Source organism: Condylura cristata, unplaced genomic scaffold (assembly GCF_000260355.1).
Source record: "Condylura cristata isolate star-nosed mole 26May11 unplaced genomic scaffold, ConCri1.0 scaffold00012, whole genome shotgun sequence".
Lineage (NCBI taxonomy): Eukaryota > Metazoa > Chordata > Mammalia > Eulipotyphla > Talpidae > Condylura > Condylura cristata.
The window spans coordinates 2919877-2939100 of record NW_004567113.1 but is presented as its reverse complement, the minus strand read 5'-3'; the positions used below and the strand labels follow the sequence as shown (position 1 = coordinate 2939100).

The 19224-nt window shown below is 36.6% G+C and overlaps 1 protein-coding gene across 2 annotated transcripts in view; it reads left to right on the top strand.

The window, feature by feature from the left end:
- BMPR1B (bone morphogenetic protein receptor, type IB) overlaps positions 1-19224 on the top strand; it is a 119468-nt gene that overhangs the window by 68135 nt on the left and 32109 nt on the right. For both annotated transcript variants that reach the window (XM_004681111.2, XM_004681112.2), the window contains exons 2-4: positions 4371-4530; positions 12300-12402; positions 12910-13012. In XM_004681111.2, the coding sequence (XP_004681168.1) occupies positions 4371-4530; positions 12300-12402; positions 12910-13012 (366 nt within the window). The remainder of the gene's footprint in view (positions 1-4370; positions 4531-12299; positions 12403-12909; positions 13013-19224) is intronic.

The following is a 19224-nucleotide window of genomic DNA, read 5'->3' as shown; positions in this document are numbered from 1 at the left end:
ACCAGGGAGGGCCTCTACTAATTTTTTAAGAAAGGTAAATAGGATATAAATGCTTGAGACCTTGAGTATCTTAAAGTGCTTTTTCTTTCTAAGATTATATTTGATTTATAGATTTGAAGTTTTATTTTCCCTTTAGAATTTGATAACTTGACTGTAGTTTATTCTAGTTTCCAGTTTTGCTGTGGAAATTTCAAAACTATATTTATTTTTATTTTTATTTTTAAAGATTTATTTATTTATGCACACAGAAGTGGGGTACAGGCCAGAGGTGCAGGGGCAGTAAGAGGATTCACCAGAGACAGAGTGGGGAGCAGAACAGGCCGACTAAGTACCCTGCTGAGGGGAGCAGCAGGTGGCGGGTCAGGAGAGGTCTGCCATGCCATGTGGATCACCTCTGGAAATGGGATCGAACTCATGCTGAAGTCGCTTTAGCTTCTTAGTACTGTTCTTTAACCTGCTACACTACTAGGGAGGGGCCAGCCATATTTATTTTTAATCTCTTTTTCTCACATATATAATATTTTAGGATATCCCTTGTCTTCATTGTTATGACTTTACAGTAACATATTGGAGAGGGTCTATTTTTATATTCTGTGGGTCTTGTCGAGCTAGAAAATCAATACTTTTTATTTACGGTAATTAGCACAAATTATGAGCTTGATGATTTTCTCATGTCTCTGTTTCTATAGCTATTATCTAGATGTTGAATTTCCAGGATTCTATGATGTACTTGACTTTTCTTTCCTGTATGCTGTCCTACATTGTAGAAGACTTTCCAATCTTTAGCTCTCAACTCACTGCCTGTTTATTTCTACAGTTATATTTTTAGAGTTTCCTATTTGTTACTCTCTTTTTTACAAAAACATGTTCTTGTGCCATTAATGCAAAATATGTGTTAGAAAGCTGAGTGTTAACTATAATTTAAATGTTTCTATTTCCTTTAATAGAAGAGCTTTATCTTCTTATATTCATTTTTTTCTCAACCTTTGATGTGGCAGGCTTTCTGTAGATACATAAGGACCCTAAAATAGTGGCTCACTCAGTAGAAAATGGAGCATTATGAAAGACATGTGAAAGCTCTGTGCATATTGGTAATCTTGTCACCATTGGGCCTCATTGTTGGATAATATAGATTTATTTCACTGATACACTTCCTAAATCCTTATCTTTTATTACTGATTTGGTAACATTTCTAAATAAAATAGTTATAAACCAGTCTACTTTAGTTTTCAAAACCATGTAGCAGATGAGCAAGAAATCAGTATCCATTGACAGGATTCATGCATGTTTGCAATATAATGATACCCTGTTTTTTATGCTTACCTTGCAGCCATTCCTCATCTGATGGTTAAAAGAAGCAATCTCAGTGACATTCCTATTAAATTTACTCTTTCTGTCTTCTGAAGGGGTGGGGAAGAACAGATTTTAGCTATGGGAACTGGGGAAGTGTAACTTAACTTTTCACTCCTTCCAAAATGTGTAAGCCTCCTGTTTGCCATCCTCCTTTTAATTTCATTTCTGAAAATAACTTTTATCACTACTCTGATAAGTTTTGGGGATGGAATGGTTAAAAGCATCTTTTATAATAGGTAAAATGGTGTTTCTTCCTGACTTCTCCTCCACCTTTATGTTAGGAATCATTGTTTGTGGCCTTGATAAGTCAGTTACTGCTTCTCTTTTCAGTTTAGGAGACTTGTATTGCTGTTGTCTCTCCTTGATCTCATTTATATTATAGTCTCATTTTTTAGCCCCTTTCCTGTAATTTAATGAGATTTTATATTTGAACTACCTTGTAACCTACCCATTTCAAGAAAATTTTACTAGTCTTATCAATAAAAATACTTTATATCAACATTTGATAGATACATAGGAATCTATGTTAGAGATCTAACTATTCCTCTTCTGTTGTAAAGATAGGACAACTGTTATGAACAGTGATACAAAGAACACTCTTCTGGCTATTTTTTAAGCTCTTAAATTTATATCATTTTAAAATATGAAAAATTATGAATTCTTTCTTAAAATGTTATTTTTTTATTTATTCATACAGAACTGGGGTACAGGCCAGAGATGCGGAGGGTGAGAGGATTCACCAGAGACAGAGTGGGGTGTAGAACAGGCAGATCAACGAAGTACACTGCTGAGGGGAGCAGCAGGCGGGTCAGGAGAGGTCTACTGTGCCATGTGGATCTCCTCCAGGGCAGGCAGGGATCAAACCCGCTCTACCACCAGGGAGGGCCCAAAGTGTTTTTTTTAATGGTATATTATATCTGATATTATAAGGTGTGTTTCCTTTCTGATGAAGACCATGTAGCATAAACATTCCATTGTATAGCTTTTTCTAAAGTTATATAGTAAAGTTTTATATATATATTGTTCAGCCTGCTTAGTCAGCTGTGCCTCAAATAAGGTAGGCATCTGACACATATTTGCTGAGCGTGATAAGACATAAGCATGATAATGAGTTCTTACTCCTTTTTTTTCTTTCTTTTTTGGAAACCTAAAGCATAAGAGATCTACTATGGAAAAAAAAAAAGCAGAATATAATACATTTTAAATATCTTGTGTTTCTTATTTATTTTAAATATTTATACATATAAGAACTGTGGTGTAGGCTAGAGATAATGGGAGATGGGGAAGTGAGAAGATTCAGAAGAGACAGAGCAGAACAGGCAGATCTACTGAAATGCACTGCTGAGAGGAACACAGGTTGAGATGGGAGAGATCTGCTGTGCCATGTGGCTCACATCCCTGGCTGGGAAACAAATGCAGGCCATAGTGGTGATAGTGCTGAGACTTAACCTCTGCCACCAAGGAAGCCATTGAATATCTTATATTTAATTGCTTTGAGATAAGTTGGGCAACAAAGGTCTATAGCCTCCAATAACATATTTTCCTGGTTTCATTATACACTGTTATGTTTAAAGTTGCTGATTCCAAGAATCTATAACTACATTAAGCAAGGACCGACTGTGTAAGGAGCTGTTTGACTAAGTTAGATGTACCCATTAGTATAAGCTTGAAAAACAAACAAAATATTAGTTAATAATTAAGGAGAAATTCTGACAAATTGATTAACATATTTTTTCAATTATTACTTTATGAAGATTCCACTAATTAGCTAAAATTCAGAAAGTCATCTTTTTCTGAACTTTTCTTTCTCTGATGTAACTATTACCTAGAGGACTTAATTTGTGGTTTAACAAATAATAAATGTACAGTGTATGGATTTATTGTTTATGTTGTACTTCTGACCTAAAATTTACAGTTTTTGTTGAAAGTCTTTAAAGTAATATTTTAATTGAAATTCAATTTAATTACAGAAAAGCAAGATGTATTGTGAGAAAAATTTTAAATCAAACGTTGCTAAGACTGACAATTTTTTAGTGATACAGCATGAATGAAAGTTCTTTCTACAATTTTGAAATATGATAGCTATCATATAATGTATATCCTTCTTGACTATCATTATTTTCCAAAGTGGTGGTGTAGAAGAGTCTCAGTTATATGTCCCCCAATGTTAAGAAACAGTGTCTTATAAATTAAAAGATGAAAAATAAATTCTAAAATTATTAACTCATTTTTTTAACTATGTAAATGCACATGCTAGACTTTGTCATGAGGAAAGTGCTTATAGTTGTCTCCATTTTGAAAAATAAGAAAATGAGTCATGATGAGAATATAAAGTTACTGAGGATAAACTAACTGGTAAATAATGAAGTCTAATTTTGAACCTGGAAAATCTTTTTGTAGTGATCATATACTGTAGTGTCCTCCAGCAGTTACAGTGGTTACGGGTATAGAACCATCTTTAATGTTATACATAGAACTTGTGCATGTAAAAGCTGGTAGGAAAGGTGTGTCCTTTGAAAAACATCTCAGTGATAAGATTTAAAAGTTTTTCATCTTCCTCCACAATTTTTCAGATTAAATATGTTTAATAATTTCTCCACAAAATATGTTATAGCAAAGTAAATAAAATTCTCAAATAAGACTGATGGAAAGGGAATGTTAGTGGTCAGACAACCAGGGCTTAAATGCTGGTCTTTGCTTTATTAGCTGGGCACAGATTAAACTTTGACTCTTAATTTTCTCATCTCACCTCAGTAGCTCCTTGCACTCATATAAATAGAGCTATTATAATTTAATTTTAAAATCTATCCTGAAAAACTATGATATTTTTGATAATACACACACACACATGCACACATATATGTATAAAGTATACATTTTAGTATCAAGCACATTGAAATTTTCTAACTAAATCTTTAAATGTCATGAATAGTTAATATTTTGCTTAACACCTCATTGTTTCAACAAAAGACTTTGGGCTATCCCACAGGTACTTAAATGCTTCCTCTTCTTTTCAGCAAACTTTCTTGATAACATGCTTTTGCGCAGTTCGGGAAAATTAAATGTGGGCACCAAGAAAGAGGATGGTGAGAGCACAGCCCCGACCCCTCGTCCAAAGATCTTGCACTGCAAATGCCACCACCACTGTCCAGAAGACTCAGTCAACAATATCTGCAGGTTGGTCATATAAGTTATGTAAACCTGGTTTTAACAAAATCTTAATTTTTCAATTTTAGAATGGTAGGCTGTTGTTTTCAAGAATACATTTTCATGTTTTCTGGAATAGCACTCAACTACATTGATTCTCTGTTTTCACAGTTAATTTTTTATCTGTTTTAAGCTAAATACTGAATTGCATTTTTTTTTAAATGATGTTCTGAGCTTCTTTTCTTCCACTAATCAACACACATGCACATGAACTTAGCACACAAGGCCCAGGCTTCTTGTCAAGGAATCAAAACCTTTATTTTCTTTCAAAAGATTGATTCTAGAAATAAAATAAGATGTGTAGGTGTTTTCTCTTAAACAATCACTGTGCTGATGGTGTTAGAATTTGGAAGGAACACTGAAGTTGTAGAAATATTTGTAAACTGACTCTGGGTAACAGTTTATTAACAGATCTCTTATGAGTACTAGAGCATAAACTACTAGTAAATATTCATATTTGCATAAGTAGTCTCCAAAATTTGAGCCTACTCTATTTGCCTCTCTCTTCCATATACTTCTTTATGCAACTACATTTTTTTTTTCTGGCCACAATGACTGTATTTAGCCCTTAATGAAGATAGCAAGGAACAGAGGCAAGCCTAATAATTGTGGTTGGGAGAAGAGTTTAACCATGCAAGTGAGGATTTCTGGAGCTAAAATGTGAGATAAATGCTATATGTCCATTTTACCCTAGTAATATTAATAATAAGAAGAATGAAGCAAAGTCTATCTCCAGAAAGGATAATGAACCAGAATAGGGTGATAGACTCTGCTAGGTTTGTAATGCAGGCAAAATATCTGGGCAGCTGTGTAGGGCCTCGTTATTTAGGAAGGAGCATGAAACTAAATTGAATTTTTTTTTCTTCCTAAGGCCTTTGTTTAAATTTCCTATGAAGTGAAATCAAATATATAAGCTTATCTGTGTATGTTGTGTGTATGTCTACCTCAAAACATGTAACTGAATAACATAAAGAAGACTATTTGGTGCTGTCATAAATAATATCTCATTTACTTGGCAGAAAAGCTCAGCATGATAGGGAGTGTTTATTCTTACCATTGGGCATAGAAATTAGAACCCAGAGGTCTAGAAGTGTGGTTCTTGTCCAATAGAAAAATAGATGGGATCACTGAGTCTTGAGCCAATGATTCCAAAGCTCAGTGTTTCCTGGAAAATATTACCTCTTTAGAATCACCAGAAATAATACCAGGAAAATCACAAAACTTTCAGAAGAAAAGAAAATTAGTAGGTAGAAAAAAATTAGGTGGAAATTTTACTATTTTTGGCTGAATTTTTAGCAACGGAGAAAAAACCTATGTGTATTATTTGAACTGTAATCCAGTCCTCATATGTCTAGGCTTTCCACAGTGATCCAAATTTAAGTATTGTGTCACTTTTTTTCAATATAGACCACTGAAGTATCAAGTCTATTTGGGAGAAATTGTTAAGGCAACAGTAACTACAAAGCAAATTATCTGCAATAGAAAAGAGCTTTTTGTATCTCCAAAGACAAATGGTTCCCCTGAAATACAGGGAGGAAGAGATACGGTAGGGGGTGATCCTGGAGACAGGAAACTATTGTTGGCCTGGTGGGCTTTAGTAAGACTACTGGTCTTGTTTCTGAGAGTGTCAGGAAGCCATAGATGGGATATTTTAGCCAGGGTGGCGAATGGAGATGAATGTGATGTAACTTGCTTTTCTCTGTGCTGCAGAGTATAAGACAGTAGAACAATGAATTCATGTGGAGCAAAAAAGTAAACTTATGAACTGTGTTCATGTAAGAGAAAATAGCTCGGTCTAGGGTGAAAAGTAAACTTATGAACTGTGTTCATGTTAGAGAAAGTAATCTCGGTCTAGGGTGGTGCTGGTGTCTCCAATGTACTGGAGAAATATTGAGAAGAAAAGATTGGTGTTGATGATTTGGATGTGAAAGGAACCTAGAAATCTTCACAAGGTCTGGATATAGATTTAGATGCAAAGTATGGCCTTTTATTGAAAAAAAAGAAAGAGATAAGAATGATGTGCCAATATTAGACAAGTAAAATTGAAGAGTTTACACATCGAGGTTGAATTATTAAAGATTAGGCAACACGTTATGGAACAGGAACACAGAGAAGAACTGAGGGAGAAAGCATAAAGAGAGTTAGACTATTAATCAATTTTTGTTGTGAAATAAATACCATCAAAATCATGGTGGCTTAGACAGAGACCTTAATTTTCTCATTCCTGGGCTATAAGTGAACTGCAGCTTTGCTGGATTTTTGCTGGATTGGATGTGATTGGCTTCCGACTGCTGCTTGAGTTCAGGCTTGCTCCACAGCTGTCCTTATTCTACTGGGGCTAGTATCTACCCCAGGCATCTTCTTTCCCATGAGAGAGCAACTTCATAAACCCTCTGCTAGTGTCATGCCTTCCAACATTCTGTTTACTGAATCAAGTGCCAGTCAAGCTCACAGGCAAGGGGAGACTTTGGCTCGGTGGGTCATCGAGAATTGACAATAATAACAGAAAACAGCAGAGCCCCAGAATAGGACATTTATTGCTTAATTGAAAGAGGACTCAGAATAAGCAGAAAGCTATGAGGATGGTAGCATTGAAGACAAGTTTACAGAGAAAAGGTATATGATTAACCATGTCAGAGGCTGTTAGAGGTCAAAGAGGAAAAGATCTAAAGCAGATTTATTGACTTTTCTAGCTATAGTTTAAAAGTATTTAATGCGAACATAGAGACAGAATTGAGATTAAAACAGCATATGAATTACATGATTGCAAACCTTTGGTTTATGGCAGCAAAGAAAAGGAACACAAATAAATAAAGCAGCAAAATAAGCAACAGCAATAACAATGGGACCCCTCCAAAGAACATGCATATACCATGCCAGTAAACATAACTCTCTTAATTTGTAAATGTCACTACAAAACTAATATTTACATGTTTACATTGACATATCTTGACTCACCACCACATTCCTCTTAAAATATATAGCATGTCTGTGTTTCTAGGCAAGGCATTGGAGGCCCTGAGAGGTTAAAAACTTTTTACTAGGTCATTGTTCATGTAAACAAACAAACAAAAAAAAATGTGGCCAGGATTCCAAATCTCTGAATTTGTAACCAGCAGTTAACCCTAATACTGGTCTCAAAGGAGGGAATATTAACTCTTGAATACAGAGCCCATCCATTTTGCCTTTGAGGTATTGACTACAGTTGGGTCTCCTATAAACTGCAGCCAATCATGTGTAAATCACGGGATTGCATTTATTTCTGTGCCCTAAAACCCAGATTAATCTAGGCCCTTCTGCCTCCATTCCTGTAAACACATTCTTCTACTCTTTAATCTCCAAATCAATCCATCACAATTTATATTTGTTGAAAGGCAGTTCTCTCCACCAATAAATTACACACTGATGTTTTTATGAAGTACAGTAAGAAATGAATTACTGGAAAAATAAATTTCATAAACTGTATGTTCTATTATGTCTAAGTTCTGTTAGGTTCAACAGAGCTACATTTATTGCTCTACATTTCAGTTTCTGTATTTGCCTTCTCATGGAACAGTAACAAATAGTATGTTCACTTGCAGGACAATACACTTTTTGAGTAATACAGCACTAAATCTTTTATTCTCTCTTGGGTAAAAAAGTTACTGAAAAAAAAAAAAAAGGTGATGTTACTTGAGCTTAGCTAAAGATTGTTCCAAACTGTCTAGCCTGAAGACTTTGATGAGGAAGATCTTAGCCAACATAGGTGTCTTAGGTTTACCCAGGTTTTCATGGTATGTATCATGCTCATTATAATTACCATTTTCCTGGAGATAATAAAATAAAAGGAGGTCAAAGTCAAGATTTTCATAAAAAGATCCTGAAATCTCACATGATAATTCATGGAAACTGTAGAAAGTCTGCTGCACCATATGGGTCAGCGTTCTGGCTGGGGATCAAACTTGTGCTACAGTGGCTGCCCATTGCCCAGTGCTGAAACTTAACCCCTTTGTGCCAACAGGAAGTCCAACCCAGTTTAGAGCATTTTTATACTCTTTACCATTATCATTAATCACTTTCCTTGCCAATAGGAAGATCAAAGTCATTCATGGCCTTGTTCCTATGAGATCAGTGCACATGCACCTGCTTTCCAAGACATCTATGCCATTTCTACTGCCTAATGGCGTGTATGTTACAGGAAATAGTGCAAATGTATCACGGCTAAATGCAGTGTTGGAGCTTTTATTACAAGTGTAATTCAGAATAAGGGAGTAGACCATTGTCCTATTTCCCTCAAGATAATATCTATCTTCTCAGTATTATCTCAGTTGATACTTTGCATTATTAATCCTTCCATTTCCATTTCCAGATTCTATTCTCAGAACCTCAGACCAGAAAGTCTCCTTGAAGTAATTATTTTTATATGACTTTCACATACCTATGTTCTGTCTTACTTTCCTGTCTGAGCAATTGTAATTTCAGCCTTGCTTATTTTCTTTTCCTCTATATAATCTTGTCTGGCTATACAGGCTCTTCCCTTTTTAGCTGGTTTGTTTGTAATGCCATTGCTTCTCAGGTTCATTACTTCCTCCAACTTAGCCTTTTCTAAATATTTTCTTTTTCTTTCAGGAATAATTTTGAATATTTCTTCATTTACATTATTGGGTTCTGTCCAAGAGTTCTCCTGACAGGGAAGGTTTTATACTTTAACAGTTATAAAATGTCAGGATGCACTATATTTGTGCAGTGAATATGCAAATGACAACTAAATGCGTAAGTAGGCAACAGATGGTCTCCACCTCCACCTGGAAGAGTCAAAAAGGGGAGAGAGAAACCTTAGGGCTGTGAACCTTTTCACAAAGGTTGTGCTAACCCAGGGCTTTTAAACTTCTTGCTGAACGAGATGTGAGTTTTGAGACAGGTGCTCCTGTTTCAGGGTCTCAGGGTGTTTAAAGGACACATCAATTTCTTTGTGTTATAGATTTTGTATCACATCCTGTTTATCCCACCATTCCCCAGGCTAATTGAGCATTATGATTTATGATCTCTCACTTTTTTTTTTTTAACCCCTTCAGAACAAGATGGAGAGTTCAGATCTTAGCACTTCTGAGAATGGTGGATTCTTGATTAGAACTTGCAATTTTATTGTAAGATACTGATTTCCTACGCACCTATGAAGCCTTTCATTAAAAAGGATACTCTCTTTTTATGCCTCTCCATCATGACTGAATGTTAACAGGCTGAATTTGCTATTAGACTGGATGGAAAATGAATGATAGAAACTTCTTGAAAATTATGCAAAGAGAATCACTGAAGATTCTTCAGTAGAGAATGAAAACGAGAGACTTATCACATAGTACTAGGCAGAATGGATCAGTTGAGAGAGGAGAGAAGTGTCTCCTGGTTGACTCTTGGGGCAGGCTAGCTGAAAAGCAAGGTGGGTCTGCGCAGGGTGGTAGGAGTGAGAATATACAAAGACTTTTTAATATAAAAGTTGAGACAAATTCAAGGAAATCCGGTACATCATAGAAAAAAAGGACAACACTAAGCCTTTTCTGTGGCTGCTAAAAGAAAATATATCGCACTTATGGGTCTTTGACTATAAAGTGAAAAGGCATTTCCCACATGAAAATTTATCATTTCTCTTATAATTTACCTTCCCCTGCAGTTCAGTGACATCTCGGAGGAAATGCCAGAAAAGGGGAGCGTAGTAGTAGATGTATTTTCTCCTCTTCCTTTCCACCTTTATAGGAATCCACCCAGCTAAGATGATTGCAGGGGCTTGGGGGGGGGGACCCTGGGGGGGTGGCACTCACATAGATTTTCAGGATTCTTTTATTTTGGTAACTAATACCGTTCAGCATTCTTTGCTTTTATTCCTAATTAGTAGAATAAATAACACTACTGTTTGAGGTGAATGTGTCTCTGCAAGGATCACAGTTATATATATAAGTATGCTCTCCTCAGAAGTAAACACAGAACCCCTGTGTTCTCGGTATCTAATTCCCTATACATAGTAAGCTCAATAAATATTAGTAAATAGAACTATTGTTAGTGAAGCTTTAAGAAGCTCCCAGTTATTTTAGTTACCTGACTAAAATCTACATAATTTAAACAGTGACTAACAGTTGTACATATCTTTGAATTTAACAGTAACAGACAAATCTACATGGTTATTCTTTGTATTGTTTAAATTTGTAATAGATAACTATTTTATTTATTGCTTTAAATGTTTACATGCTATAGATTTTCATAGCAATTGCACTAAATTGGGTAGAAGGCCCCAAACAATTCAGCATAGACTGTTCAGTACTAGTCTTTCTTCTACAACAATATCCATGCATTTGACCTAGGTCTAACGGAGATATTATATATATACGTACGCTCTCCTCAGAAGTAAACACAGAACCCCCTCGCCATTCATTAGTATGTTGAACTTTGCTGTGCTAATTTGTGTACTCTGAGTTATTTTGTATCACTTCAGGTTTATAAACCAAGCAAACTGTTCTAAAGGCATTGATGAGAACTGAAGTGCTGATATGTGGGAGGATGCTGCTACCACCAATACAGAAAATACAGACCCATGCTCAGAGCTTCCTTCTGACCTTGTCTTATCTGTCTGGGATGCTGAGTACACACATACATATAGAAAAGGAGGGAGATACACTTTAGTGCTTTATTGTTTATCACACGCATAGTGACTTGCAACTTACACTGAGAATCTTCTGCCATGAATCATCCAAACTCGTGAGACAGGAATGTCTGTTTATAAATAGATCTTGTTTTTCATTTTTAATACAAAGAAGATAGTGGAAAGTGTGTGGGCATGAATTGAGGTCTCCAATTCAAGGCCTGATACTATAGCTGTTTGTTTTATGACTTTGTATAATTTCATTACACTCTCAAAACTTTTCTCATCTATAAAATAGAAAAACTATTTTATTGTTATTGAGAAGATTAAATGAATAGAAGAGGTGAAGATTCTTTTGAATCTGGAAAACGATCTAGAAATTCAAGATGCTGTTTATTTGGTTTCAGTGGTCTTGTTGAAACCCCATCTTTCTGTTCCCATTTTTGCCTCACCCCCATCTTAAGCCCAGACAACTCACACAAAGCTGATGTTTTCATGTGTCAGGTCAGCCCAGAGTGGGTGCAGCAATGGCAGAATCTCGGCAGTCTCAATTCTGCTGGCCCATGTCCTGCCTGCTGTAGTTTGTATGCCTTGAAAAGAGGTAATTGTACTGCTTCAAAGTAAACCAGCGCAGATGTCCGCAAACACAGTGTGAGCCCCTTCTGCGTCTCTGCCTCAGTTGCCTTTGGGAGTTATGAGAACTCTTCAAAATCATATCCTTCAATAGTGAATGAAGGTAGTACCACCGTCTTCATAGAGTTGTTTTTCTGACTTGTAAAAAATGATAGCTTGTAAAGGACCGAAATAAGTTTAGAGTGACTCATTCACATAGGTGGTTATTAATGGTATATATTGTGTGGAAAGTTTGGGTCTTTGTTTCTTAAAAGTTTTTGGCAGGGGAGATATTACTAAAATATTTGTTTATTTAAATCAACTCATATAAAGAAATTTTCTTAACAGATTATAACCTAGAATGATCATTGACTTTTTCTTTATTTAAATTAAATAAATGGTAAATGTTTCATTTTCTTTTACCCTTCTCATACAATCTCACCCCCCCCCCACACACACACACAGTCTCATACTTGTGCACACACACACATACTTATTCAGTGTGTTTGGGTTTTAGCACAGATGGATATTGTTTCACAATGATAGAAGAAGATGACTCTGGGATGCCTGTGGTCACGTCTGGATGTCTAGGACTAGAAGGCTCTGATTTTCAGTGTCGGGTAAGGGAGATGCCATGATTCTACTTTGTGACCTTTTCTGGCTAGATTTTAAACAGTGAGGATTCAAGCAAGACAAAACAGTTCTTTTTCTTGACTATCCTGGTTTCAGTAATTTGGAAATAATTTGAAGAATCCTTATTGGGCCAATTCTCATTTTGAAATCAAATATAATTTGTTTTGGTTTTGTTAATTTCTCGCTTGTGGCTCACTAGATAGATCATCCTGCTCAAACTGCTCACTGCATTAAACCAACCTTTCTTCTCAGTTTATATTGTGCACACTAGTTATTACAAATGTAGGATTAATTTTCTGGAAATGCAATATTTTCAGTAAAATATCACATGGCAATTTGAAAGAAATTATGTAAGAGAAAACAACCTTTTTAAGATGTTCAAGTAAAATTAACAGAATTTTAATGAGTCCTGTAAATCGTTCTAATTTCTAATTAGATTATATGGCTTTGAAATTTGGGGAAATATAGTAATAGCTGTTTGGTTTCAATGTTAGGACACACCCATTCCTCATCAAAGAAGATCCATTGAATGCTGCACAGAACGGAATGAATGTAATAAAGACCTGCACCCCACACTGCCACCACTGAAAAGCAGAGGTAAGGAGAAGAATGCAGTCAGGGCGGGGACACTTCAGGCATAAAGAAAATCAAAAGTTGGTATATTCTCTGTTCTGAATGAACTACCAGTGCTGCTGTTTTCTGCTGGGACACAGGAGTGAGACAAGATGACACAAAGAAACTGTCACTCACAAACATGTAATCCTCAGGGAAGGAATCAGACATGACCTCATTCTTATGCATCCTATAACCTCTTTCCAAATTTCTTCATAGAAGCCCTGGTCCTAGAGCTTGCTGTATGCTTCAGGAACTCTCTTAGCCCTAAGTATTGTCAGGAATAATTCTTTACTCAAAACAGCTATTGGGTACATTCATTTGAAAAATAAGACCTTATAAAATATTAGAGTATTTGTTGTATGGTGTTTCCTTTTACCTAAGCTACAGCAACTTGATTTTATTAAATCTTATGTGCTATATTAGTAAAATGGATAAATTATTTAGAAAATGTAATTGCAGGATTTATACTTTCAAGGCTTGCTTATTAAAAAATAATAATAATAATAAAAGACAAATACAGCATCCCAAAAGACTGTTATACAACTCCTATCTTGCCATTCTCCTCTTAGAAAATTAGAACTTATATAGGTGGTTTAAAATAATTAATGAGTGACTATTTCTTAAGAAGAGAAAATTTCCTCTCCAAAAATACATATTCAGTGTTAACATTTTATAACACTTCTTCCTGCTAAAGTACTTCTTAAGGCTGATTCATAATAATTCATAATAATTTTTTTTCTCACCAGTCAAAATGGTATGTATAAAGGATATAGAAGTAGAAGAGAAATTCTGGCTCTCAATACTTGTGCAGTAGGAAGTGAAAGAGAAACATGTAAACAAATTATACTTGGTCAGGAATATATCAGTAGCAGAGATGGATTATGAAGTGCATTGAGAGTGTGTTTCTGTAGTACAAGAATGTTAGAATAGCTTTGTAGAAGTAATGGCTTAATAGGAATTTGCTAGATGGATAAGGCAAGAACAATAACAAAAAAAATTTAAAGCGTCAATATAAGCCAAGCATTATAATAAATATTATCTTAATTTACCCATAGAAGTCTTACAACAATTTTATGAGGTACTTAGAGCTATTACTATTCTCCACTTAAAGATGAAGACATTTTAGTACAGAAATGTTAATTAACTTTCCAAGGTTGCAAAGCTTGTGAGTAGCAGTGGTTCTCCATCAAGTCAATGATAACATAGAGCTCAGTTTGAATATTTGAGAAGGTTTTGTAAAATTCAGGTTTTTGAAACAGTGTGATTGGTCAGACATGACTAAGTTTTCTAAACCCCTGTAGTTCAGAGAGGCTTCTGGACCAGCAAAGTTAGTACTACTTGAAGCTCATTGGAAATGCAGAATCATGCCCCACCTCCTTGACACTGTAAATTTAAAATAACTTTAGACTGCTAAATCTGTATTGTTAGTAATATGAATTATGTGATCGATACATATAATAAAATTAGGTATAAAAAGACAGGACATATGTGTGAACATAACTAGTGTTACTTGTACCTCACCATTAAGCTCAACAGTACTTCCCTCCAAGATGAATCCTCTGTTTCAAATTGCTGTAAATACCCCATAGGTTTAGTTTCCATTTTTGTAATTATTTCCTATAAGCCAGGTGCAGATAGTAGGCAGTCTATAGATAATTTTTTTTTTCATTAGTGGGGTTCTTTAATATTTGCTTTCTTTTAGTGTGTTATGCATATAGTACTTAGGCTTACAGGCTTTCATACACATCTATTTTAATATTTTTGAAGCTTTGTATAGAGTTGTTATTCCAATTGTAATTATAAAGGAAACAGAGATATATTTTCCCAAGTTATGTAGTTGTGATTACAGTGAATTATGGTGACAGGCTATTGGTGTTTTGCTAATAGTGTTGAGTGTTAACATGTACCTGAAGAGGTGTGAGCCCTCTCCCTGAATTATACACAGTTTTGTAAACCAGTAACACTGCATAAAAATATTAAATGATTAGACAATATTTTGAATAACATCAGTATAACAGCTTATGTGTTGTCAGTAAGGAAGGGAGAAGAGCAAGGACTGGCTAGAAATGAAGGTGGAACTGTTAAAAGAGTTTAGGATCTCCCTATAAGAAAAAACTTTGTACATGTAATGGAAGATGCAACAAAGCAAGAAGGTTTAGGAAAATTCTGCTGCTTTCAAATGCTGAACAGGCTGCAGTGCTGTTATCCTGTGACAGAGTCAGATTCTAGTTAGGACCAGGCCAGTGAAGGAGGGCTATGAGGAGGTTGATAATGTAGGCATGAAGAAAATAGACCGGTATTGTTGAGAAGACGGAGTGAAATGACTTTGAGGAAAGGCAGCAGCATTGAGAGGACAGGTCTTTGGTTCAGAGCACTTTGGGAAGGAGGTGCAGAAGTGGCTGGAGGGTTATGCAAATGACCAGAGAAGTTGGCATGAGTGGATTTCTGTGGCATTAGAGTCACTGCTTTGATATCCCATGTCCCCAGGCAGTGAATAGGCCAGGCCTGCACTTTCCCTTCTACCCTCTTGGCAGTTGTCTTGTAGCCCAATAAAAGTGTCTGCAGATTGGTCTGAGTGAGAACTAGCCATTTTGTACATAGTTATGCCATCATTATGCTTCTTCTTCTTCTTTTTTTTTTAAGATTTATTTATTTATTTATGCATACAGAACTCAATGTGGAACAGAGGTGCAGGGGCGGTGAGAGGATTCACCAGAGAGAGAGCAGGGAGCAGAGCAAGCAGAGTAGCGGGTGGGTCAGGAGAGGTCTGCCACGCCATGTGGATCACCTCCAGGCTGGGGGATCGAACTCACATTGGAGTGGCTGCTGCTCCCTTGCAGTGTTGTGCTTTAACCCTCTGAGCCACTAGGGAGGGCTCCCTTTGTTTTTATCCTGCAACAGGTGTACCATCTATTTAGCACTTCATTGGTTGCTGAGTATCACTTAGGCCTTGGTTAGGAATATTTGAGTTGTAGCCATAGTATATCTGTTTGTGTGCATGTCTCTCTCTCTCACTATATAATGCATGTTTATACTCATACATACATATATTTATATTGGGAGTGTTGGTGTATGTGTTTCGGTATAAAATATTAAGTAAAAATACAAGAATAATGGTAAGAGAGTTTTGGAAACATCTTCTGTTGAAATTTTAATTTAGCTGTTTTTATTTTTTTTTCCATGTACAGGACCAGCCCTAATTTTGTGGTTGTAGAAATGGTTTTATAAATGGAACTCCACAAGACTGAGTATTTAAACCTCATAAGTCAATATAGAAGGCTGGCAATAGATTCATTCTATTTGCTGAACTATATTTTCACGGTGATGGAAATTCTGGCTTGGCATGTAACATGTTTAAGCTACTGACACTTGTTTAGCATGCTGTGTGAGTAATGAGGAAGAACCATTCCCACTTTTGTCCAGCACCCTGAGGGGTGTGTGTAAATGGATTCCCTATTTGCACAACTGAAGGAAAGTCTGATTAAATATAGTCCAAAGATAACACAGGTTAAGTAGTGAAAATAGGAAATGGCTCATGATACCATCACACTGAATCTTCTGTGGAAATAATATTGATAAATAATATTCTTAAAAATGCTTTTACTTATTTAATCATAAAACACACTGAAATAATCAGCACTGAGAAGTGAGCTTAGAGTTTAATAAGAGAGGTTTATTAAAGTGGTTATTTTGTGTCATAGAACTGGGAACTGTTATTAGATTTTTTTTTAAAAGATTTATTTACTTATTCACATAGAAATGGGGTACAGGCCAGAGATGCGGAGGGTGAGAGGATTCACCAGAGACAGAGTGGGGACTAGAACAGGCAGATCTTTTAAGAAGTACACTGCTGAGGGGAGCAGCGGGAGGGTCAGGAGAGGTCTGCCTCGCCATGTGGATCTCCTCCGGGGCAGGCGGGGATTGAACTCATGTGGAAGTGGCTTAAGCTTCTTAGTGCAGTGCTTTAACCCGCTGCGCCACCAGGGAGGGCCCTGTTATTAGATATTTTTGAGTGATTAGTGCCTCCCTCCCAAAGTTGGTCTCATTTTATAGTGTTAAGTTACATGCATAGAATAAACACATAATCTTTCTTCAACTACAACAAAAAATGGATACTGGGCCTGCCTGGTGGCCTTGGGGTTGACTCAACGCTATCACCTCTAAGATCTGAGTTCAATTTCCGGGCCAGGGAGGTGACACACATGGCACAGCAGATCTCTCCTGCCTCACCTGCTGCTCCCCTCAGCAGTGTATTTCAGTAGATCTGTCTGTTCTGGGATTTTTCCTCACTTGTCACCATAAGGTTTCTTTGAAGCAAACTAAATTGATTGTTTTGTTGACTCCTGCCTGTGAGGTAGCCCTGACAAAATTGATTGTTTTGTTGACTCCTGCCTGTGAGGTAGCCCTGACACACATTCAGGCACAGGAGGCATTTCCAGCAGACACAGTATTGTTTTTTCAGTGTTCTGCCATTTCACATAATAGCTTAATTGATAAACAATTAAAATGATTACTTCAAAGTCTTGTCTTTATTTTACTTCCTTGCACAACTAGATTTTCTCAGACACACATTTTTAATTCTTACAATTTTTTGTTAGGTTACTTCTCTCACATCTCTTCCTCTTCCTAATTTAACATTTATTAAGTTCCAATGGTATACTAGTCCCATGGTTTCTAAAGTGGAGGTACATGGTACCCCCACCCAGGCTTTCTTATACATTAGATCTGGGTGTACTGTGATAATTGGCATGTCCAAGGAGTTTCCAGGTGAGGTTGAGGTTGGTGATCCAGACATCACAATTTGAAAACTTCTGTGCTAGGTCCCTTCCTGGTGGTGCAGCAGGTTAAAGCCCAGGGCTGCAGAGCTGGCTGCAGTAGCTTTGTGCAAGTTTGATCCGTGGCCAGAGAGGTGGCCCACATGGCGCGGCAGACCTCTCCTGTCTTGCCCCCTGCTCCCTTCAGCAGTGTACTTCATCCGTCCGCCTGTTTGTTCCCCACTCTGTCTCTTGTGAATCCTGTTACCACCCCTGCACCACTGGCCTATACCCCAGTTCTGTATGCATAAACAAATACATCTTTGGAAAAACAAAAAAAGAAAACTGTGCTTGCTGTTGCTTAGTATATTATATTATTACAGTAGGTTATTGTAAACCTATATAGCAAATTATGATAAAGCAGCTTTATTAAAAGGCTAAAGGACTGAAAATCCAACTCACCAAATCTTTTTTATTGTTATTCCTAACCAGTTGGTCTCCCAAAAAGGTTAATTAACTTTAACACTAGTTATCTGTATTACCAGGTACAAGAAAATAACAGGCTTAGGTGAGGTTCTTTTATTAGAGATCAGAGAACTACCAAGTGTAGAATAAGCACCTAGAAATAAATCCATTTAAAAATAAAGAAATAGGCCCTCCGTGGTGGCGCAGTGGGTTAAAGCACAGCACTAAGAAGCTTAAGCCACTTCCGCATGAGTTCGATCCCCACCTGCCCCGGAGGTGACCACATGGCGTGGCAGACCTCTCCTGACCTGCCAGCTGCTCCCCTCAGCAGTGTACTTCGTCAGTCTGCCTACTCTTCTCCCCACTCTGTCTCTGGTGAAGCCTCTCACCCGCCGCATCTCTGGCCTGTACCCAGTTCTGTATGAATAAATAAGTAAATCTTTAAAAAAAAAAGAAATAAAAAAATACTATTTTTACTGATATGGTATTTTTTCAGTTTCATTTTTTTCAGCATAGGTGAATTTAGCAGGAGATTGAGCTGTACAAACAAATTCAATAGATATGTATCAGTGTGTAGGAATTATGTCCATGAAATTTTATCATCTTCTATTTCAAAACAGAAATATGAATGGTAACCAAAACAAAACTCAGGAATATTAATGTTCCTTTTGCTTTGCTTCTTCTTGTTATAGTACCAGAAAAACAGAATACACTAGAATAACTCTTTCTCCTGAAAGAAGAAATATGAACAGGGACTAGGTCGCATGCAGCTCTGTGATGATCAGCAATAAGCACAGCTGGGGAAGCCCAGCCACACTGCACTGTGCCACGAGCTGGAAGCGGCTTCAGTTGTGGTGGAACTTTCTTGGGAGAAGTGTGCTCTGGCATCTGTTCCCTGCACAGTCAGTGGTGAAGGAGCTGGCGAAGTTAGGAGCCTCAGAATCTCAGTGGTGATTGACCAAAGTATTTTTTTTT